This window comes from Parasteatoda tepidariorum, chromosome 10, assembly GCF_043381705.1.
Source record: "Parasteatoda tepidariorum isolate YZ-2023 chromosome 10, CAS_Ptep_4.0, whole genome shotgun sequence".
Lineage (NCBI taxonomy): Eukaryota > Metazoa > Arthropoda > Arachnida > Araneae > Theridiidae > Parasteatoda > Parasteatoda tepidariorum.
In genome coordinates this window covers 57,322,191-57,346,593 of record NC_092213.1, presented here as the reverse complement: position 1 = coordinate 57,346,593, position 24,403 = coordinate 57,322,191, and the positions used below count along the sequence as shown (strand labels likewise).

At 25.8% G+C, this 24,403-nt stretch overlaps 1 protein-coding gene across 10 annotated transcripts in view; it reads right to left on the bottom strand.

The window, feature by feature from the left end:
• Positions 1-3,036: 3,036 nt before the first annotated feature.
• The window catches only part of LOC107453091 (anne boleyn), a 90,147-nt gene continuing 68,780 nt past the window's right edge, over positions 3,037-24,403 (bottom strand). For all 10 annotated transcript variants that reach the window (XM_016069777.4, XM_071187212.1, XM_016069773.4 and 7 more), the window contains 13 exons: positions 23,943-24,067; positions 23,654-23,862; positions 21,970-22,071; positions 21,803-21,882; positions 20,788-20,830; positions 17,852-17,961; positions 16,675-16,771; positions 12,882-12,954; positions 11,679-11,829; positions 10,537-10,682; positions 9,498-9,586; positions 8,605-8,697; positions 3,037-6,064 (listed from right to left, as the gene is read on the bottom strand). In XM_016069777.4, coding sequence (XP_015925263.1) covers positions 5,894-6,064; positions 8,605-8,697; positions 9,498-9,586; positions 10,537-10,682; positions 11,679-11,829; positions 12,882-12,954; positions 16,675-16,771; positions 17,852-17,961; positions 20,788-20,830; positions 21,803-21,882; positions 21,970-22,071; positions 23,654-23,862; positions 23,943-24,067 — 1,489 coding nt within the window. In that variant the 3' untranslated portion in view covers positions 3,037-5,893. The remainder of the gene's footprint in view (positions 6,065-8,604; positions 8,698-9,497; positions 9,587-10,536; positions 10,683-11,678; positions 11,830-12,881; positions 12,955-16,674; positions 16,772-17,851; positions 17,962-20,787; positions 20,831-21,802; positions 21,883-21,969; positions 22,072-23,653; positions 23,863-23,942; positions 24,068-24,403) is intronic.

The following is a 24,403-nucleotide window of genomic DNA, read 5'->3' as shown; positions in this document are numbered from 1 at the left end:
AGGTACGACATGAAGTCCGGGTGAATGATTACGTAGCAAACACCCCATTTTTCGTGAAATGCATGGGATTCACCAGATATCACTGAAGAAAAAAAAAATATTTGTGGAAAAAAACACTTTTTAAAAACACCAGCTGAAAAAAGCACCTTTAAAAGCTTTTAAAAACGAAATTCCCAAAAAAGCACCTTTAAGTACTTTTTACAAACGCTACGCACCCTGTTTATAAACATAAAATTCAAGAACTTTTTCAAAACCTTTACATAATCATGTTAAAATAGCTAGTTTCTGATAGATATTGCGCAGAAAATTGTGAAAAACATGCACTTTTTGTAATATAGAACGACAATCAACACGGCAAAGAAAAAAAAATATTTTTAAAACATAGAAAAGTATGCACTTTTTACAAGCCCTGAATTTAAAAAAAAAAGCACCTTTAAAAGCTTTTAAAAAACGTCAATAAAAATAAACACCTTTAAGCACTTTTTAAAAACGCTACGCACCCTCTGAAGCTCTTATTTTCAGGGTACATGGAGAAATTCTTACACCTTAGCTGCTGGGAGCTTTGTTTTTGTGAATTTTCTACGTGAAAATGATTTTACACAAATCATTATCGAAAACAAATCATGAAATTGGATTTCGTTAGGAAACAGAAATTATTTTCCCACTTGTTTATTTGAAGATTTTTGAAAAATACTAGATAAGTGGCCAAAAATATGTTAGTAAATTCATAGTTTCAGAAGTCCTGGTTCCAACCAGGATCAGACTGGGAACCAAAAAATGAACTTCCATTAATTTATATTGGAAAAGTTAAAAAATGACTGATTTCATTATTATTCAGTGAATTGATTTATAAAATTTATTAGAAATTTTAAACTTCCTTAAACAAGCAGAATATTTTATGTTTCCTTTCAAAAAACTTTGTCCTGTTATGGAAAATGAAACTTGTGGTAATTTAGAATAATTTTTTGTAAAGTCCTTAATATAATTTTTATAAGATAAACAACAGGTAACAAGTGTGTAAATTTCTCTCTCCATAATTTGTAAAAATGAAGTTCCAGTGCTACTTTGTGATGAAATATTTTTGCTTCCATTTCTTGAGCCCCCAATCTAATTTTAGATATTTATTGGAAGCATGCACTAGACTGAGATACTGTTCCTTATAGAAAATGAAATAGTGACGTGCATTCATGTCTTTACAGTTTGACTCATTGCATAAAATTCTATGAAAACTATTTTATTCATAATGATATTTATGAGAAAAAAATTATATTCAAATATGTCCGAACAATACATTTCATTTTTTCAAAATGCTTTTTAACTTAAATAGTGAACCCCACTTTCAAGGAAGGCATGCTAAACTATATTAGCTTGGGTCCAGGGATGATTGCAATTTCAGATCTATGGCCAGTCCTACCATGACTTCTACAAATAGGGCCAATATGAAACTAACTTACAGAGCCGAAGTGAAACACCATTACTTTTGAATGGCTTAAAGCCAATTCGCAGGGGCAATAAATCAATATTTCTTAATTAGCTAGAATTCCTGTATTTAAGGTAGAGTTATGATAAACGGATAACAATTTGATTAAAATAAAATTATACTTATAGATTTAATTAAATGAATAAGTCAATTTTATGCGCTAGTATTTTAATTCTATTTTCTGCTGCCCAAGTCGATTTTTCAAATGCCTAAAAAATTGCAATGAAATTTGAAGGGTTGACATATACAGTGGTAACACATTCAAAACTAAGATTTTTTTCTAAACACTTTCCATAAAAATATTTAACACATTAAAAAAAATTTATGGTGCAGTAAAACTATGACATATCATAATTTAACAAATTAAAAAATTTTATGGGGCAATAAAACTATGACAAGTATTTCATTCTACAAATGATTCGTCTTCACCTTTCTCTCCAGAATCCTACAAAATATTTTTGGTACCATCCAACAAAATGGAAATGCATTTCTTAAATTATTATATATTATATTAATTTGTTATATAGCATCAACATTTCCTTGTGCTTTCCAAGTGACTTCAGAAGACCAAACATCGTTATTTGAGATTGAAAAAGATAAAATGGACACATTTTCTGAAGAAATCATAAATTATACTTTGAAATAAAAGGCGGATTGATTTGATTATTTCTTCAATTATTAAGAATTCTTTTGAAAAAATAGGAAATGCAGATATTTATGCAACAAATGGACAACAGAATCCATTATTTAGCAGTCAAAATGTAGAGTCTATTTAAAAAATACTTTGAAATAAAAGCAACTAGAGTATTGCAACCAAATATTTATTTAGCGAAATACTTGCAAACAATATATTTACTGATAATTTTTCAAATTTTACAATATAAATTAAAATTTTTACATTTTTCAATTTGCATAATTAATAATTTCGTAAACAATTTAGCTGATTATCTACATATTACACAGATTAAATACATACTTATTCACAGGAACAGTATACAAACTAAACGTTTCACACACTAAACCTATTTTTTTGTAACAATGATGTTTATTTGTAATATTAATTACAATAACACTAAACGTGTTAAAATTTTGAAAGTAAATGCATCTAAAGTAATAGGGTTAAAACAATGACTAACAGTATCACCATTTTAAAAAAAATTGGTTTAACAAAGTTTATGAAGTAGCTTTCTGATTTATTTTTCAAATAATATTAGTCAAAATCTAAGCTCAAACTACAGCTATGTGCCAACAACCATGGCTAATTAATCACACTGCTAATAATAACATGTTGAAATTTTTTTTTTTTATATAAATAAACTTTATATAATACTAATAATAAAAAAAATCACATATTTTGTTGGGACAGTATCACATAGATGGTAAATTTGAAAAATAAGAGTAAATTCATGCTTTAAATTTAACTTAGTATGTATTTCACAAAATTATTTGGACTTCATAACTACTTTAAAGTGATAATATTTCATTAAGGAAAAATATAGTTAAAAATCATGTAAACTGATTTTTATCAAGCTTATTGCATGAAAATTCGGAAAATAAGTTAAAGCTTCAACTAAAAAGAAGCAATAAAAAAATTTTGTACAAAAATTAATGTTTTGTAGAAAACAGCAAGGAAACACACTTTAGAAACATTACAGATTCGGTCCCTTTCAAAGTACACAACTCACTACAATCAAACAAATTATTCACAAGAATTTTCTATCTAACATAGTTAAAAACATTTTACAAAAAATTTAATGCATTTTCAAAAATGCATGTACAAAAATAAATTAATACTAAACGTTAGAGAATAATTTAAAGCATTCATAAGCAGGGATGATTGAGCGGCTCAAAATTTGACAAGCTGGTGTTGAGAGGGTGATATGGAAATCAAGCAAATTTTAGAAATGCAGTAGAACCTCGATTATCCAAATTTTAAGACGCACAATTTTCATTGTTTTATCTGTGTGTTTTTTCCCCTTCATAACGGTTAGTGTAGCCTAAATGTTATACTTTCAACTCTTCTTAAAAGAAAGCATGATGTTAAACGTGTAAGAAAAATATTTTGCAGTAAGAATGAAATTGTTAGAAAGCTCGTAAATATAAGTCAATAAAACCTATTTCAAAAATCAGCTAAATTCAAAATTAGATGCTACTTCTTAAAAATAGTTTGTTTAAAAAAAAAGGAAAATCAATATAAGAGATTAAAGTGCAAGTTAGTTTTAAAATAAAATAGCTTTACACTTATTTGACGAAAATACATTTATAAAATGGTTGTTGGAATATATTTAAATAACATATACTATTAAAAAAAACCTAGATTTTTCGAGTTAAGTGAGGTTAATATATTAAAATGTGATGTTACCGAAGCATATCAAATATCATATTATTTCAAGTAAATAAGGACTGCCCCCAATTAACTAGAATAATCAAGGCGCTACTGTACTTTTAATTATCTCAAAACAAACTAAACAAATTTTTAAGTATGATTGATCTTATAAATTTAATACTCTATTTATCACAAAATTCATACTCACACAACCAAACAGAAGCAAACATATGTATCAATATAACTCCTGCATCTGGCTGTCATACAGGCAAATGATAACATATTTTTAAAACATTCCAAACCAATATACACTAACAAATACACAACATTCAGTCATAGTGAAAATGCTCTTACTTACATATACATACAATATATTTACATATATGCTCTTTACTTTTTATTACAGTTAAAACCAAGGATGCAGAATTCATAGTTCACAAGGCAAAGTTCATGAAGCCTTTTAACATGAATCTTGAAATGTTTTAAATATTAATAACTAAAATGAAGAAGAAAAAAAAACAGAAAATATTTTTGTTGGTAGTGCTCTGTAATAATGAATTACTCAACTAAATTAGAGTATTCAATTATGATAAATTTTAAATACATTAACCTAATACAGTAAAAGATCCCTATAACGTAAACATGCAAATATGAGGTTTCACATTAAATGGAATTTTGTGTTATGAAAATCATTTAAAGTGCCATTAAACTTACCAACTAAACATGGCACTATAAAAATACAGATCAACATCATAATTCATTAAAAAATGCTCAAAGACAAAAATATACACTTAAGTATTTATAGGAAAAAAATTGAAATTAAGAGCAGAAATAAAATTTTAGAAATATACAACAAATTTATCTATTTTGGTTTCCTCCAGATATTACTCGGTTTTTGGAAAATTGAGGTTTATAAAATTGCATTATCTAGGTTTCATATTGCTTTAAATTATTAGACACAAATTTTGTTTTCTGGACAAAATGAGAAAACTTTTGAAGTAAATGAAAATTTTTAGCTTTGTTTTTTTCTCTTGTTCTATTTACCTATAATTGCTTTGTATCTACATTCAACTAGATTTATTTACATTAAATAGTTTTCAATATTTTAATTTTTATTATCTGTACTAGGGTAAAAGAAAAAAAAATAGTAACATATTTGTAAGCCATTCATATTACTGGCATCCAGAATCTAATGAAGTAAATGTTGGCTAACATGTTATTTTCTAGTTTTTGTGACCCACCAATGGTTGTGCATCCCTGATTAAAATATATTAAACCATACAGTCAGTCCTTTGGGAAACCAATCTTTCTAACCACTGCCCTCACTAAGAAAAAAAAATTAAGTATTGCTAACAGTTTTTTTACTAAAAAAAGATAAGTTTTAAGTTCCATCATTGAAATAAGTGTAGATAAAACACATGCCGTCGTGTTGGCTAGTGACATTATGTTTATAACCAAGGAATATTTCATGCAAGATAATATATTTAGATGTCAATTTTGACAACTGCAGCAGGGTATATGAATGTTCTGACTCCACAAAAGCCTGCAGCACCAAATAACAGTTTCAGAAGACTAGATAATTTTGTTCTTATGTAACACAAAAATATATATTGTAAGCGAAACATTAAATTCTAAAACTTCTCAAGCAAATTTTCTAAAGCCCCAATGATTTTCAAACCTATCACCAAACACCTATATATTGCCTAGTACTTATATATTTAATAAAAAAATATAAGTAAAAAACTTATCACAAGTCATTTTTAATTTCTAAAGAAATTTATCTTCTCTTGCAAGTTTTTTTTTTATAGTTAGAAAGGGTAGTAGGCTGATTCATAAATAGCGAGCATACTATATTAAAAATGAATTACGGTATTGTGTGACAAAGAAAGGGGAGAAAGGGATGTAAGTTTCCCCAATCATCCCTGTATATTCCCTAAAAATATAAAAATCTTCACACTTATCCTAAAATGGATATGGAAATTTACGAAAATAGAATGCAAAAAATGCATTTTTTGTTACATTTTTCTGTAGAAAAACATTACATTCAGTGAAAAGAACAAAACAAAGGCACTAAGTTATAGTAATCGTCATTGGCAAATCAATATTGGTCCACTCGCACAAATAGGTTGGTCAATAGGTGGCCAGTTATAATCTTTAGAAAGTTCTAAATTAATTCGCTTAAATTCATTTTTAGGTTCTTTTTTCTGTTTGATGATTCTTACAAATGCCCTTAGCCATTGAGCATTTGCAACCATGATCTAAAATAAAAGGCAAACATTAAATGTGATTAAATTTGAAGAAAATGGATTATAATGACATAAAATAGAAAGTCTAAATAATTTTCAAATACGACATTAAAAACTTATAAAACACAAGCTTTTTCATTTTGCATCTGGTTATTAAATTCATGTACTAGGTGCGCAAAGTTGAAAACATCATTGCCACCACCATACCATACCATAAGTTTTGAAATTGTAATTGTCCTTTTAAACTAGTCTTTCAAAAACCTAAGGGGTTGATTAACTGCTGAGAAAATGATTTACTTTTTTTATAAACTAAATTACTTAAAAGATCTAGAATCTAGATGGTTTTTTTCAAAAAACTATTTATTTATTTTTTAAAAAAATATTGCAATGAAAAAAAGAAAAAGCAATTTGACTTTAACAACAAGCATTAGAAAATACTCAAACTTTCAAAGTTACAGCAAAATTACTATCTTGGTGTGCAAGATTATTAGACTTTTAATAAACCTATGAAGTTAATTGGTAATTGATTTGAGTATAGTATGTTTTTTAAATTCATACTAGCACTTGAATATTAGCGACTATTTTATCTTTTTCGGAGTGGTGGGTCATATTTTTTTTAAATCTAAAAAAATAGTTTTTTTTCTCTTCTAATTTCGTTAAGCTAGCATAGTTATAAAAGGAGCATAGTTAACGATATATTAATAGTTCTTTCAAGTCTTTAATGTGATTTTTATGACTCTTATCATGAGCACAAGATACCACTGTACCTTTCTTTTCTTCTAAAAGTTCTTTGCATTATTTCACAAAATAGTTTGCATTTAAATAATGCCCTTGCTTATGCCAAACTCTCATAAAAAATGTAGAAACCTAAGTTAAATTTCAAAAAAGTTATAGAAACTAAAAATAATAAGTAGGACATTGATGCTTCCTTAATGAAATCAAAACTACCTAGAGCTCTTTACAGATTATGATACAGTTATCTTGATAATAATAAAAATAACACTTTTAAACAAAAATAATGTTACCGACGTCACAAGTATACTACATGTCAATATGATTTAGCAAAAAAGAATGATAATTTATTTCATCATTGTTTTGATTTAGAAAAGAAATGGAAAAATGCATATCTATTAACAATTTTAAAAAAAAAAAGCTTAAAAACATGTGACATGACATTTCTGAAGGCTATTTAAAAATAAAATAAACATAAATCACTTCCGCAGTTCAAAGTAGATACAAAATGGTTGTTGAGAAGAGTAACAGAAAAAATGGTTAAATCTGTGCAGGAAATTTAAACCACTGAAATTATAATGTTTCTTTTCACTTTTTTAACAGCCAACTGCTGACCTGAGGTTTCTAACAAAGAAAAACAAAAGGAATTTCCAAATAGTGGCACTTAAGGCACCTTTAGAATTTTTCTTATTTATACATCCCTAAAGTTACATTTTTTTCTTTTTGAAACTTTTTGTGTATTTATTCAAATAAGATAACATTGCTATATGTGCTCAAAATAAAGTTAAACAAATTGAAACACTCTGGGTATAGTTTTGTAAGAGTAGTATTGTTTACTTTTTCAATTCATATTTTTAATGCAAATTAATTGGATTTTATTAAATTAAATCTTTATTTACAAAGGAATATATTGCATTACTGTATCAGTTCATTTTGCAAAATCTTATGAAATTCAATTTTTTGCAAAAGTATTTCCTGCATTCATATTTTAAGTTCCCAATGTGGGTCCTATGCCATAAAAAGTTAAAAACTTTTATGCAACATAATTGAAAAAATACTTGCGTTAAACTCAACAAAGTATGTTTTAGAAAAATAAAATAAATCTAATTAATTTTGAAATCAAATTTTCCATACCCAAGTTTTTCAACTTTCATTTTCAGGATTACTTTTTTGTTAATTTAATTTTAAAGAAAATGGATATAGAACAGTACAACTACTATTGACTAGCAATATATGTTTATATTTCAGATATGTTACTGAGAAGTGAAAAAAACAAACAATTTTTATTAAAAAAAAAAAAAAAAGAAACTGAAGAGGTTTTATACTTGCTCGCAAGCTGTTTGGTGATAAATTAATGTAGAAATTTTTGCTTTGCTTCTGAGTGACTCAATAAACTAAGTTCAAGCAATTAGTATCTTTGCTTTTTAAAATACTGACGGAACTGAGTTCAATATTATAAAAACATCAAGGAATAACTTCCTCATTCATAATTACACATCTCCTTCACCCTTAAATTTCCTCAAATTTACTTTAAAATTTTACACTTAATCGATATCTCTGTATTTTTATAATAAACAAAAATTTTTAAAAATTATTTAAAAGAAAAAAAGACTTTTCAGACAACTATATAATGTGCTTCGTATTAAAGCAAAAGCAGAAAATCTGCTATAGCTCATTTTAATTCACTCAACTGTTGAATTGTGCCATTTGTATTATAAAGAGACAGTTAACTTCCAGTCCATAACAAAAATAAAGATTAAATCTGAAACAATGAAACAGTATATATATAATATGCGAATAAGGAAGAAAAAAAAACTTACATCAAAAGCAACAGCCAGGAAAAAATTGCAAGCTGCCACCATTACTAATGTAGCTCTAAATAACAGATGTTCGTTTATTTTGAAAGTCTCAATCTGGAAAGAAAAAAAAATACACACAAAAAGTTAAAGGCGGTGTTCAAAATGAAAAATTAATTTTATCAGAAATTAAACTAATAATGATAAAACCTTAATAATTTTATAGCACATTACTATTTACTAATCTAAATGGCAATACTAAGAATTTTTCAAGCATATTAAGAATTTTTTAAACAGATCAAGTCGGTAGGGAAGTTCATCTTGACAATGGACAATTACATCTTTTAATTTTTTATTTTTAATCCTTACTTATTGGAAATTCTGCCCGGAAACCGAATATCTAATTGTTTTTTTTTTTCAAATGTTTACTAATTTAATTATTGTACACTTGAATTGCCTAAAAAGGCATCCATAAGTGATGCAATCAAAAACAATCCTTGATTGGTTATGACATCGCGTATGCTGAAAAGAAACAGGCTGCCTTTATCTGCTAAGGTTATTTCAATGCTCTTTTACTCTTTTTTTTCTTTTAACTAAAATATTTCATCAAACGACACAAAAGCCATTTTTTATATTTTACAAAGGTCATTGTTTTACATTTTTTAAATAATATATATCTGTAATTATTACATTTGACTTAAATGGTAAAAATAATTCTATACATATATACATGTGCATAATAATATAAACTTCAAAAGAATAATTTCTATACTAAAAAATATAAAATAAAAAACAGGATATATTTTTGCACAAATTTTGGGCAACAGAGAATATGCAAAAAAGTCAAGAGATATTAACTTAATCAAGAAACAATAAAAAAATAAATAAACATCCTTAAGTAAATTTTAAATACTTACACCAACATATGGAGCAATCACAGGAAAAGGATTGAACACTAAGAAAGTGGTAATCAGAAATCCAATAATCAAAAGAGGAAGCAGAAAGTCTAGAAAAAAAAATATCTATTATATCATACATCCAAAGGAATATTACACAATAGAAAATGTTTATAAAGCAATAAAATATTGTGAATCATTCACCACATATAAATCAAATTGTTTATACTTGATAACAGATTTATAGCCCCCTATTTAGCTCTTAAATGCACAATTTTTTTCTCCACTGAGAATAACTGTGCTGGCACCCAATTTGAAAAATTCCATGACTTTTCCAGGTATATCAGGTAAATTTCAATGAAAATCTAGACCATATTTTATCCATACCATGCAACTTATCAGAATATTTAGATTTTTCTTGATTTGTTATGACAAATATTAGATTTCGAAAGAAAAAAATCACTAAATCATATCAATTAGATTAAAATGTTAAATTTTTTATAAAATATAATAGTCAAAGACGTTAGAATTATTTAACTTTAGCCTGAATAACTGATTACTGTTACTAACAATTATTCTAAGACTTTGCAAAAAATTGCAACTTTTGTAAAAAAAAAAATTACAACTCTTTGTAAAAAATTGCAACTTTTCCTGACTATTCCCTGAGTTAAAATAAAATTCCCTGACAATAACAGGTTTTCCCTGTTCTTGCTAACCAGTGAGAAACCTGCATAATTTTTTGTAATTCTTGAGTGATCAGAAATAGCAAAAAAGAAAGGGGAGAGAGATTCCTGCAAACATCCACTTTAATTTGCAAGTAAGAAATAGCAGATCATACATAAATTGGGCATTATAGTGATTTTGAAGCATTTTGGCATTTCTCAAAAGGATTCGTTTCTTAAACGTATTACTGATATATTAACTTTTAGAGTTTTTAAAAACAAATCTTACATAATAGTAAAAAATTCGGAAGTTAATCTAACGACCTACTAAGTAAATCATTTATACAGCCAATGAAAGTAAATGAAAAATCTTTAGATGAAACACAGATTTTACTTACAATTTGTATACCAAGGTTTGCGATAGGGTGGGCCATCAGAAACAAGATATGCCATCATAAGATATTGATAACACGAAACAAAGAAGACTACAGTATTTTCCCAGCATGGAAAAATGTCCTCTTCTTCAGTTACAACTGGTACATACCTTGAACGAAACAAATCAAGTTATGAGTAAACTGAATATAGTGTTTAATATCATGTATTATCACTTGTATTTCACATAATTTAAATAATTTTCGATTTAGTAAAGTAATGATATAAGTAACAAGTAGAATAGTTAACATGGAATAGGTAATAGTACATTAATAAAGCATTGCAAGGTTAAATTTTCCAAGCAATGAACAGTTGAAATGCACAAAAACTTATAATAAAATGAAATAATAAATGATAAATTCATGAAACATTCTGTACATTTAACTGATAGAACTAGATGTTTATTTTTGTATCTTATAGAAATTCATAAGCATCAAGATCAGACATTAAATGGCATTAGAACCATAAAATAATATTTAACTGACTTTTTATGAGTAGAAAATTCTAAGTCCAATTTTCCAAAAATTAACTTATAACTTTTTGCTGTCTGAAATTACAAAAAGATAATATTTTTAATTTTATGTTATCCATATGTATTTTACAAAATTCTATCAGGTCTTTAAATGGTCTATATTTTAGCTACAAAAATTATGTTTTAAAACAATACTTTCATATACTGTAGTTACAATCATCAATTTTTAACGCACATTTTACTGATAGTATACTTTCTTTATTGAAGTGTGCATTCATATCATTTTGAGAGCGTGGTTGATTTTTGCAAGCTTTTAGTGAAATTTTAATGCAAGAATCAACATGGCTACTATCATAAAACTGCTCTTATTTAACATTTTGCTTTTTCTTAGTAGCTCAACTACAAGATGAAATAAACCTACAGCTGCTGTTACTTACATTTGGTTGTTTTGTCATTGCAACTTTTTGCAGGTGAACAAATAGATTGAAAGACTGGATACAGTGCAAACAACGACATCATCTCAGGGACGCCATTGTTTACATTGTATCCAGCCTTTCTTTGTATCTAGTCTGTAAATGTCAACTACATACAATCTCAGATACAAAACTTCTTGCTTTAAACAGTTGTACTACTTACCATTTTTGATGTTGTAAATAAATGAGACTTAGAACTTGAGCAACCACTATAAATAAAACTTGTCCTAGGAGGAAAACAACATTGGGTACACTGAAGAGACTGCAACGAGGACGTTGTGGTACAAGCTTATCATAAGCCTTGGCATAACCCACTGAAATTTGATGAGAAACATTAACAACACATTGATTGACATTATTAGGAGTGCTCACAAAGTTTATACTTTATCAACAGATACAGCATTAATTAGTTCGTAACAAAGAGAGAAGAAAAAAACGGATAGTGATGTTTCAAAAGAGGTAGATTTTTAAATGAACCCTGTATGTGTCGTTATTAAACCCTATATATGTTTAAAGCTAGTGGCTTCCTGAAAAAACAACAGTTTCTTCTACATTATGCTATGAGAAGGCAGTATGAAGCAGACAAAATTCAGTACCATTTGGTTCAGTGTCTAAACAACTGGAAGATTTAGCACAACACTATAAAAAAGATATTATCAACAATGAATTTAAATAAATAATAAGTACAAAGATACAGTAACTTTAGTTCTCTGACAAATCTAGGAGCATGCCTTAAGAATTTAAACTTCTTAGATAAAAAAATTTTTTAAAAAAAATTGCAAGTAGACATTTAATTAAAAAAATTTCTTCAAACAAAATATTGCATGTTGCGTTACATTTCTGATCTTACACATGAGATGCAGTGGCTGCAAAATGCTTTGCAATACCACGAAGGAAAGAAAAGGAGCAGTACAAGTCCTTGTAGAAATAACAGAATTTCAAAAATATGAAATATTTAGAAAAAAAGAACCCATTTTCAGAAGAAAGTTCGAATGGGTTTAAAAATTTATATTTTTATCTCCATCATTATACACAAATATCAAACAAATTAAGAAATTTACTTTGGAGAAAAAGTATATTTTTAAAGCAGCAATGCTTTGATATTTTAAAATAGTGATTTCTAAACATAACTAATGATATTTAATAAAAAGAATAAATAAAATATTTGCACATTTGATAATTTTTAGATTTTAATGTATTACATTACTTACATTAACACATCAATTAAAAAACATTGTTTTCAAAATTTTATTAAGAATATCAACAAAAAATAAAATGTTGATAGTCAGTACTGATTATTTCTAGTCAGAAGACTTTTTGGCACATGTAACATACATAGACCTTACATAGGTACATGTATACTTACTTGCAAGAGAAAAACAAGTGATAAGTCCCATATCAATCCATAAAAACATTTGATCTGTTAAATTTGTATCTACCTAAAATAAAGATAAATTAACATGCTAAGTAAAATTGAGGAAAAATATGTTGCTAAAAATACTTACGGACAAATTACATAAACAAGAATATAATTATATTTTACCAAAAGGTAACATTTTTTGAAAAAAAGTTCTATTTTTATTTTTGAAATTTATGTTTCAGATTTTAATGAAAGGAAGCTAAATCTTGATTAGATTTATGCAAAAAATTTCAAAAACTAGTATTTAACATATTTTACACAATTTGGGAAAGTATATGTTTACACAAATAATGTTACTAAATAGGTTTTAAGAAGTTTCTTTCATTAATGTTGTTGTTGAACGGGGTGTCTTAAATTATATTTACAGAATAGTTTAAAAAACTACAAATAAAATATTTAGACAGCTAGTACATATTTCTAGAATTCTTCCACAATTATTTTTAAAATGATTGTACATTTTATGAAATTTAATGAACTCAATATTTTTTATCGCCTCATATTCCCACTAAAAATGTGCATAAAATAATTTAAAATAAAAGATACATAACTAAAATTCATGTACATAAAAGCTGCCAATAGGCAAATGGAAAAAATATAAAAATGTTAGGTTTTCTTTTTCTTGTAAAACCAACAAAATTTTAATCTACCTAGCATCAACAAGCTTTTAATTTTAGATGGCATGAAGACAACTATTAGAATAGGTAAATATTTAAGTCATTGAAGATAAATATTGTATATTAAATACAAAAACAATAAGAAAAAATTTGTTTTAAAAATTAAAGATAATTAAATTTATTGACAATCCATATCATGAAAAAAAAATATTTATTAAAAAAGTTAATATCCTGTGCAATTTTGTACTAAAATTTAAAAACAAACCAGTGGCTAATACTTTGTGGTAATCAATAACAAACAAAGAAAAACTTAATTTACTTGCAAGGCAAAATGAAAATAAAATTATTTTCTTAATTGGAAGAGAAAGTAGATGAAACATGCTTCATTGCCATCAGGCTAAGCAAGTGAGGTTTTCATCATCTTATAATGCACTAAATAAATTGCTATCACTACAAAAGCAAATTTATCCAGGTGCTTTAATCTGAAGTTTTCTTGTCTTCTGAGATGGGTTCAAAATAAGAAAGGTGAACATTACTGTAGAAAAACTATTGATGAAAATTGGGATGGTCAATAACAGTGAGATTTATAAATAAAAAATACTAGCTAGATAAAACTAATAAATACTTGGCAAGATCTAACAAAAATAAAATTAAAGGGCTTACATATGCTGGAAAAAAACAAAGTTCTCCAACCTAATATTTTACTGCGGATTTCAATATTAACTTAATTTATTGTAACCTTATATTTCACTGTGTTTATTCAAAAGACTATTATTAACAGCTACCCCTTTAATCTATCAAAAGCGTGGTTCTTAATTACGTTATTACCTAATAGCATAGGCTTATACAATAATTTACTGAAATTAGTGCACCATAAATAAAAAATCAATTACTGAGTAATAGAGTGATTCACAGATTAATGTACATATATATTTAATTTAAAAGTAATATAAAAGACAGGAGAAAGACAAATACTTACAATGTTACACACATTTGCTACCAGGCATTAAATAATACTAACCTCTTAAATAACCTACCATGTCCCTAAGAAACAATGTTAACCGGTCCCCCATGGCAGAAGGCCTACGCCTTGGGAGTGAGGCGAGATGGAATTGCAGGATTTGGCCAGCCAATAAATGACTGTTTCTAGCCCACGGCACGAAGAGCCACCTGCTCCGCCACCCACGGGTGTGGACCGCATCTCGCTGCATGCCACTGCTGCTAAGCCAAAATAGTAGCTGTTTATTTTAGATACTTATTAGATTAACAAACCCAATTATTGCACCAAAATTTAGCCTTTTTTTTCTTTTAAATTTTTTACTTCTGATGAATAATTAGTAGTAGACTGTACTACACAAGTACAAATATAATATTCATGAAATTTAAGTATAAAAACTAAATTTTTTTCTTCGTCTAAAAACATTTTAAATCTAATTAAAATACTCAATTCAAAACATACTCCAAATAAAACATTTTTGTAACATTGTAACACAAAGAGATACATTTTTATCTAAATACTATTTTTAACTTTATGGTATATATATTAAGCAGTCCAATCCACATAAATTTGACACATGGATCAACTGCAAGCAAGGATATCAAATTGTCATTATATTCTAATTAGTTTTTGTTTTACAAGTAATAAAAAGTAAAAATGAAAATATTAATTAAAAATAAGGATAAAAAAAATTATTAAAAAATGAAAGACCTATATCCTTTCCAGATTATTCATTGCCAGATTTTTTGACATAATATCAATTTCATAATGAAATACTTTTAATGTTTATTTTTAGTTTAAATTCAGCTTTCTTTTTTTTAATATATATTTCTAAATTGAATAAATCTTATATTATAAAAGGGATATTAAAAATATTGTGTAAGAAAACGAAAAATAATAAATAAGTGATCTAACCATTAACAAATTCATGCTCAAAACTAAAAACTATAAAAATCTAATAAGCACAGAATACAAAATAATTAACTACAAAACCATAAAGTTAAAATTTACAATGTGCAAAATAAAATAAAAATTATTGTGATACAGAAAAAAACAAGGCAAATTCATTTTTCTTATTATCAAAACTATTAATTTAAAATTAAAATATTATATATTTTAAAGAAATCAAATTACTAATGGAAGTTAAATTCTTTACATCAAAAAATCTAAAAATATGCTAAAAAAAAAAAAACAAGCATGAATACTGTCATTTTACCATTACTTAAACATGCAGTACTTCTCTAAACCAAACCAAAACCAAAATTGCCAAAATGTAAACATTGCATATATTTCTTATAGTATGAGGAATAGCTAAACTAAAACGAATAAATAAAAACAATAAAATTTGAATTAGATGAAATTTAATGAATTTATTTTGAAACAATTTTGTGTAAAATAACATTACAGATTTTGTATTAGTACATGACACTGATTTGAAAAAAAAAATTAAGCTAAGTAAAAGTAAAATAAATTTATCTAATTATTAATTAAAAAATAAATTCTAAATTAAAATAGAAGATTTTACTTAACTCCACAAATTTTAACTTAGTTACAACTTATTAACTTATTTAGTTTAAGAATTTTAACAAATTCTTAAACTAAAGAGGCAATAAATAAAAATATAGAAAGCTTAACAGAAAATTGTTTTTAGAAAAACCAAACCTAAATTTTATACTTTTTTATATAAAAACTCTTAAGCTAATTGCCATAAACTTTTAAAGAAATATACCCAGCTGCTATAGATGAAAGACAATGACTTTAATATAAAAGTGGCAATAAAAAAAAACTAATATTTTTTTTAAAAAATAAATTTGAGCTTATATAGTTGAAATCTTTTAAGAATATAAAAAGTGTTACTGAAAATTATTTATTATAGCTCTTTAATATGCCAGAAAAAAGACTTAATAAATTAATTTTACAACATACTATTACTTAATATCTAAATTTTTAATTTACATAGACCCAAAGCTTTTTATAATAATTATAGTAATATACAATTCAATTTCAATCGACTAAGCATAACTGGTTATAGCAAAAAAACTGATAACTTTCGAACTAACTAAAATTATTTAACAAAATTTAAATTAAAAATAGGTGAATGAAATATTGTGTATATACTGATACTTACTGTGTATAAAATAAGAACTGATATAAATTGAGTTAAACTGTATAAGGCTATAAATCTGAAAGTAGCATATGATGTCATTAATGCAGTTCGGCCTTGCCTAGAAAATAAAATAAGAAATAGAATGCAACCACTATAATAAATCATTTTAATTTAAATTTTCTAAAATGAAACAAAAATTAAAAGTAAAATTACAAAATAAAATTTTAAAATTATCACACAACAGCTGAGTTTATTAACAAGTTTAGCCCCTTTTTGACAAGTTTAGTTAATTTACTATTCAGTCATGTTTGATAGCATTTTTCCTTCTGCAAATTGTTTTTTTTTATTAATATTCAATGTTATTCAAAAATAAATCAAACTTGATACTAATAAAAATGTGAAATTAGATTAAAATTTAATCCAAAATATTAATGAAAAAGAAGGAATCTAGAGAATTCAATTAAACAAGACAGAATAATATATAGGTATAATATATAGTTGGTTACTGATAGTGTTTTTAATTTGGAAAATGAATAAAAATTTGAAATGCAATGTTATAGAGTACAAATTATACTTAACAGCATTTTTTTAAAGGAAAAAAAAAGTTGTGATACAATTTCTTTAGATTCTTGAGCAAAACATATTTTCCTCATCACTATCATAATTTATAAACAGTTCACTTTTAGATTGGACTATTTTAATGGTCATGAAATTAATAAGGAGAAAAGAAAAAAATTTAACAAAAAAAAAAAAAAAAAAGAAAGAAACCAAAGAAAAATAGCTGGTTATATGTAGAAAAATTATATATATTATATTCCATATTATATAATTATATTCTATACTTAATTTAAAAAATTAAATTTGGAAAAAATTTGTTACTAATAACTTTTTACATTTTAATGGAAATAATCCTTCCAAAATCACCCAGGTTAAGTTAAAACATGTACATGTTTGTGAATGTTATGAACAACATGTTCATGTTTTAGAATTAATCTTTGCTGACCTGCAGAAATAAGGAAGGTAAAAATAATCCTTTCCCAAAAAAAGATGGGTGATGTAGAAAGAAACAAAGGTCATTTAACATAAGAATCAGCAGGAATGGGATCAGTTTTTTTTCTCACAGTTTTGTTTTATAAATAAAATATCTAACTAAATGAGTGCATAATCTTAATTTTTAAGAAAAGACATAATAAATTACCTAATCACTATAGGTACACATGTGATATCAGCAATATTAGAAGTAAAGGGGGCAGCAACTGATGCTTCTGTATCAGAAAGGGAAATACCAACATCTGCAGCTTTCAAAGCCTGCAAAGGATCAAAGATATAAGTTTCATTAACAAATATGTACTGAATAAGAATATTTATCGTTTATTTGCATTGAACTTACATATTAACATATGTTTTTTTGAAAAGAAAATTATTTTTAAAACCATTTAGAGATTTTTTTTAAAAATATTCCTTGCAACTAATTCAAAACGATTTCTCCTTTTAAGATTTGTATGCTAACAAATTAAGAGCAACAAAGAATGATTATGTAAAATTTATAATTGGTGAAACAAATATCAATAAATCATAAGACTAGTTCTAGGACTGGGCGATATTAGAAATTATATATCGTGATATATCGTCAGTTTTGCATCGCGATATAGCGATGTATCGCGATATAGTATTTTTGAATTTCATTTACTTTAAGGCACAGAAAGTCAGATTTCTATCAAGACTTCATACGCATATTGATTTAAATCAATTTATAAATTTGAAAATATATATGTTTTGCTAAAGAAAGATATTAAATAAATTGACTAAGATGTACAAATCTTACTTAAAATATTTATTGAAAAAATGTGTGTAGATACAGAATGAAATATTTGCACTTCTTTATCGTTTATAAGGTATAAGCAGTCTTAATTTAAGTTAACCCCTAAAACACCCTTAATGAAAAAAAATATTGTTATTAAACAAAAGCTGATTTTAAAATTTCAAAATATATTTTAATTAAAATAAAAGTTAGATTGACTAAAAGCCGAAGTTTAAAATTAAAAATGTTCGAATTTTAAACTAAAAAGTAAACATAAGATTTGTAATAATTTCTTAAAATTTTCGTTCTCTGAAAGATTTCTCAGTTTAAAAATAAAAAGGGAATTTTATAAAGATATCTAGCTGAAATTATTGAAAGAAAATTTAAAAAATTAAAAAAAAAGTTTGTTAAGAAATTCATTATACACTTAAAACAAAGTGTTAAAAATATTTTTTTTTTTAAAAAAAAGAAACTTTTTTTAACAAATCAATATTTGCTTGTACTATTATGCGTAAATAATTACAGAATTATTAAGTTCGATCGTAATGTTCAAATTCTTAATGAAGAAGTAAACACAAGTTTTGTTATATTTTCTAAAAATGATCACGCAAATAACAAAAGATTTCTTAGTTTAAAAATAAAAAAATAAATAAAAGTGAAATTTATCAATATATTTACCTAACAGCATAGGAACAAAATTTAAAAAATAAGTTCGTTAAAAAATTATTTGTATGCTTAAAACAAAGAGCTAAATAAATTTTAGAAAAAAAATGCTTCTTAAACACTATTTTTATTATTATTTCATATAAATAATTAAATTAAATTAAATAATGACCGAATTATGAACGAAAAACAAAGTAAGGCAAAGTTTCTTAATTAAATTCTTAAAAATAAAAACAAAAGAATTGTGATATTCGGTAATATATTTAGCTAATTAACTAATAATATAAAACGAAAATTAAAAAAAAATAATGATTTTACTCTCTAATAAAACGAAGTAGTAATTGAAAAAAAAAAAAAAGAAATGAATAAAATTCGCAAACTTTTCAAATTCTTTTGAACAAATAAAGTTTATTGACTTATGTCCAAAAAATAAGTTTTGTTTTAACTTTATTTCTAAAAATAAAAACAACTCAAGATTTATAAATTTAAAATCAGTAATAGAAGCCCATTAAATTATTAGAAGTTTTATCCGAAAGGCTTTTAATAAATTAAAAGAAAGTAAAAAAATAACCTAACAAATTTATTTACTTTGTAATTTAATTCCTTATGGATGTATTAAATTAGATTTCCGATAATTTTCACATTTAAAAATATAAAAAAAGTTTTGTCAGAAAATAAATAAAAAACTTACCTAATTAATGAAGAAACTTTTCTTTATAAATTCTTTTCAATAATAGATTGCGTTCAGAACAAGATTACGACGGCGATCACGAAGTTAATCCCATTGAAAATAATCTACAAGAAACGATTTCAAATCGCGAAGGTGCGAAAACGAACATGTGATCAGCAGTTTTTAAATTTCAAAAGTGATTCTGATTCTACCGCTCATCAGTCAAGGCCGTCTCAACATAACGAAACAATATCGTCTTCCACAGCGCGAGTTGGCATCGGAACGTAAGAGAAAGTCCTTGCGTGTATCGCTATATCGTTATATCGTCTTCTTCACTCGACGGCTTAAATCAGATTTCTGATGCATCGCTTGGAATGACAGTTGCTGTATCGGTTTGCCGATATAGGCGTTAAATCGATATGTCGCGATATATCGATTTATAGCCCAGTCCTAACTAGTTCAAATTGAAATTTTTTTTTAAAATTACAACTTTTATATCATGAAAGAAGAGTTACGCTCTTGATAGACTTAAATATTAATAATACGAACAGATTTAATTATGAATAATAATTTTTTAAAAAAATATTTTTTTTAAAAATTAGAATGTTTCAGATTAGTATTGAAATACTTATATAAAAAATTCACATAAAATAATTACTTATGTGAATTTGTTACATACTTTATTATACAATGCAAACTAAGTAACTGCATAATTTTTAATTGAATCATATTTAAGCGACTAATACAAAGAAAAATAGTTATTGAAAAAAACCTTCCTAAATTTCTATTTAGGTAATAGATTTTACACGTAAAATAATAAAATTATTACTTATTATGGTAAACTGTTCAAACTTAATATTATGTAAGATAAGAAAATAATTTTGAGCATAATTGTACATGTAACTAACATCAAATACTTATAAATATCACAATTATAAATTGAAAAAATAATAAAGAAAGAAAATTTAATTCCTAGCTTTCTTGAAAACATAATACTTACACCACAATCATTAGCACCATCACCACACATTCCTGCGACATATCTGCAGAAAACAATGAATTAAAATGGCAAATAAAAAGTATATATTCATTCTATAACTAAATATATCTGTATGAAACTAAAGGTTTAAAAAACTTAACATGAAGACTCAAGGTAACAAAACCAAACTAGAAACTATGCTCAGGACCGAGATGAAATTAAGAAAAAGAAATAAAAAAAAAGGCAGGAGGAATAGTATTCTGCAATAGCAAGTGGAACCTACATTTACTTTATGGAAGAGGAAAAAAAAACATTTAAAAGAATAAAAACTTTCAAAATTTTACACAGCTTACATACTTTATGAAGAATTTTTTTTTTAACATAAGGCAGGCATTATGGTAATTGGGACGTAAGTATATTGTAAGGTTAAAAATCATGAAAATTCACACATAAATATGCAAGATAATTTTTTCAAAATTAGTTATTGCTTTAAATTATGATAAATATACTACTAAAATTCATTTAAAGGATTTAATTAACAATAAGGACATCATGGTAACAAAAATACATATGTTGTTAAGTTATATTGATGAATCAGCTGCCAATTAAAATAATCTGATCTGTAGTTTATCAAACCTTTCCAACTTTTGAGATGAAAAAAAAAACACATTACAAAAAAAAAGGTAAGTGTGTGTGGTCTTTTTCAAAAGAATTTCATTTAATTTTTACAATTAAAAAATATTTTCAATTGTCAAAAACTAGAGTTGGCAATAAATCGGTATGAGTATAAAATTGAATGGCAGAAAAAGATCAAATTCAAACCAAAATAATCAACTAAAAATGTATGAAAATAAAATCCATGAACATGTAATGAAAAAAATCAATTAAAAACTACTGAAAAGTTTGCACTCTTTATTCATTTTTTCCTTTCATCATTAGCCATAATATTAATTTATGAATTTTAAAAGAAATTTATTTACAAACAAAATTTCAGTAAATTAAAATAGTAATCATATCAATTTAATATAATAAGTACCCAATGGCTTGCAAAGATTCAACAAGTTGAGTTTTTTGATCTGGATTCATTCTAGCATAGACTGTACCACGAAGAAGAACCTAAAAAAGAGAGAACAGAAAATAGAATTCAAAAATTTTAACCATTCAGTCATTTAAGATTAAATATTCATGTGTAGAAAATTTTACCTTATTAAGCAATTCAGGAAAATAAGAACGTATGACTGCAAATGCTTTACCATCCATTACAAAATGATAATTATTAAACTTTGTTTCGATGTAACGAGCCAACTGTCAGGAAGGGAAAAAATTCAGGTTATTCAGCTATAATACTTGTAATTTATTAAACACTAACAGAAAAAGAAGTTATACTTATACGAATAATATCCAGTCTACTACTAATATCCCTAAGATAAAACATAAATTAACAACTGATGATCTCTTCACACTGCAGCCTGTAAGGCACTTTTTTCAAGTTCATCCCATTTGACTCTAATCAGCGCAATAGCTCTTTATTTATTCTATCTCCTTTAGACCTCTTTCAGAATCGCAGAGGCATCTACTGGGCAACTGTTTTGAGCCCATTCATTGCTTTTTGTCAATCCTTGAAAAATATTATTTTTTATCCTGAATATGCATTATATCTAAATGAATGACCTAACCATCTACAACAAGATGGTTTTACTATTTTGGCAATATCAAGCTAATGATAATTTTATAAATTTCTTGAAGATTCTCCAAGTCATTTTTTTCTTTTCTTTTGTAACCAAGCATCTTTTTCAGTCTCGCCTGGAAGCTTTGTTATGCATCTGTCATTTACTTCAATAAAATGTGACCAGCTTAATCTAAGTTTTTGGTAGATTCATTTTGCTTTTCTTACTAAACTGTTGGTTTACATGACAAAATTTCCTAGTCATTGAAACTGGCAAAACAAAATTGAAAATGTCTTTTACAGTTAATAGTAAATATGAGATATGTCAAATAATAGTCAATATCTCGTCAAAGGATAAAGTAACAAAAAAAAAATTGACATAATTTTTTTATTTATAATTTTTATAACATTTATAATTTTTATGGTTGATTAATAATAAATATACCACAAAAAAACTTTATCCGCTTCTGTGACCAGGGTTGATACAGAGATCAGAAGAAGAAATCCACTTATCAAAAATTAGTTATCTTTTACACAAAGTTTTTTTAGACAGTTTTTTTTAAATTAAAAAACAATTATTATAAGGAACTAGCAAAAATTAATGTTTGCATATCTTTTTCTAGCCCTTTTGAAATAAATTTTGACTCTGTCAAACTTCATCAAGAAAAATAAATAAAGTTATCACTTTTACACATAAATACATTTTCTAGTTTCAAATGTTTTAATAAATCTTGTTAAAGTACAGGTGATAAAGATTAACATAAAAACCTACCAATCTCATATTTTTAAATTTGAATACATAGGAAAATCTAAGGNATAACAAACATTTTATAAAAAAAAAAAAAAAAAAATCACAGTAAATTATTGGTTAAGTTTGCTTGTAACATGTAAAATTAAAATTATTTATTTTTTTCGCAAATCCATCCGCGTACTTAGTAAGTTCATCTATGCAACACAATAATCTAAATAAGTTTCTAAGGACTAATTTAGAAATCTAAGTAGTTCCAAGTACTCCTTGGAGACTTTTTTTTATTTCCAAGGAGTTTCTAAGCAGTATAAGGGGTCTGTATGCACCCTGTTGTGACATGCTAATGAATTTTTACTGAAATTTTCTATAACTAATATATTTATGTGCTAAAACTGAATTTGAAACAGAATAAATTAAATTTTATATTTCAAGATCTTAAGATATAAAAAAAATTTGAAAGGTAAATAATTTACCACAGGACTGCAATCTCCATGAATTGATGAAACTGCTTCAGATAAAGTAGAGTTTGAATGGCTCATGCTTGGAATATCAGCATACTCAAAATTTAAACAAGCAGGTTTTTCATGGTCAGGCGGAAAACCTTTAACAACTATGACTTTGTCGGACTCCGGTATCATACTGCATTCACGTGCAACACTCAAAGCAGTCATGACATTATCTCCTACAAGAAAAATGATATTACTAAAGAATTCTATGAAAAAAGTATAAAGATTTATGTGACATATATATATATTTACAAACCTGTCACCATAACTGTACGAATTTTGGCATCTGACAAAGTTTTTATGACTGGAGTTGTTTGAGGTTTTAGTGTGTTTTGTAAAATCAGCAACCCTAAGAAAGTCAGATCTTTTTCCACATCTTCCCTACAAATGAAACATGTTTATTTATCAATTTCAAAGTGAAAATTATAAAAATTGAGATTTGTAATTTTAATGTGTTTTATAAAATAAAAATATTTGTTATTAAATTTCAACTAAAGAAAAAATAGTACTATAATTTTTTTTCAAGATCACAAGATAACATTTTCCATAAAATTACAATATTTTACTATAAATTATACATCACAATTCACTGTAAAATGATTAAAAATATATAAAGTAAAAAAGCATCATAAACTTTTATCATTTTTGTTGATGGCACTACATGTATGCTACACAATAAATATCATACAGCAGTAATGCATTTAAAACATTTAAACA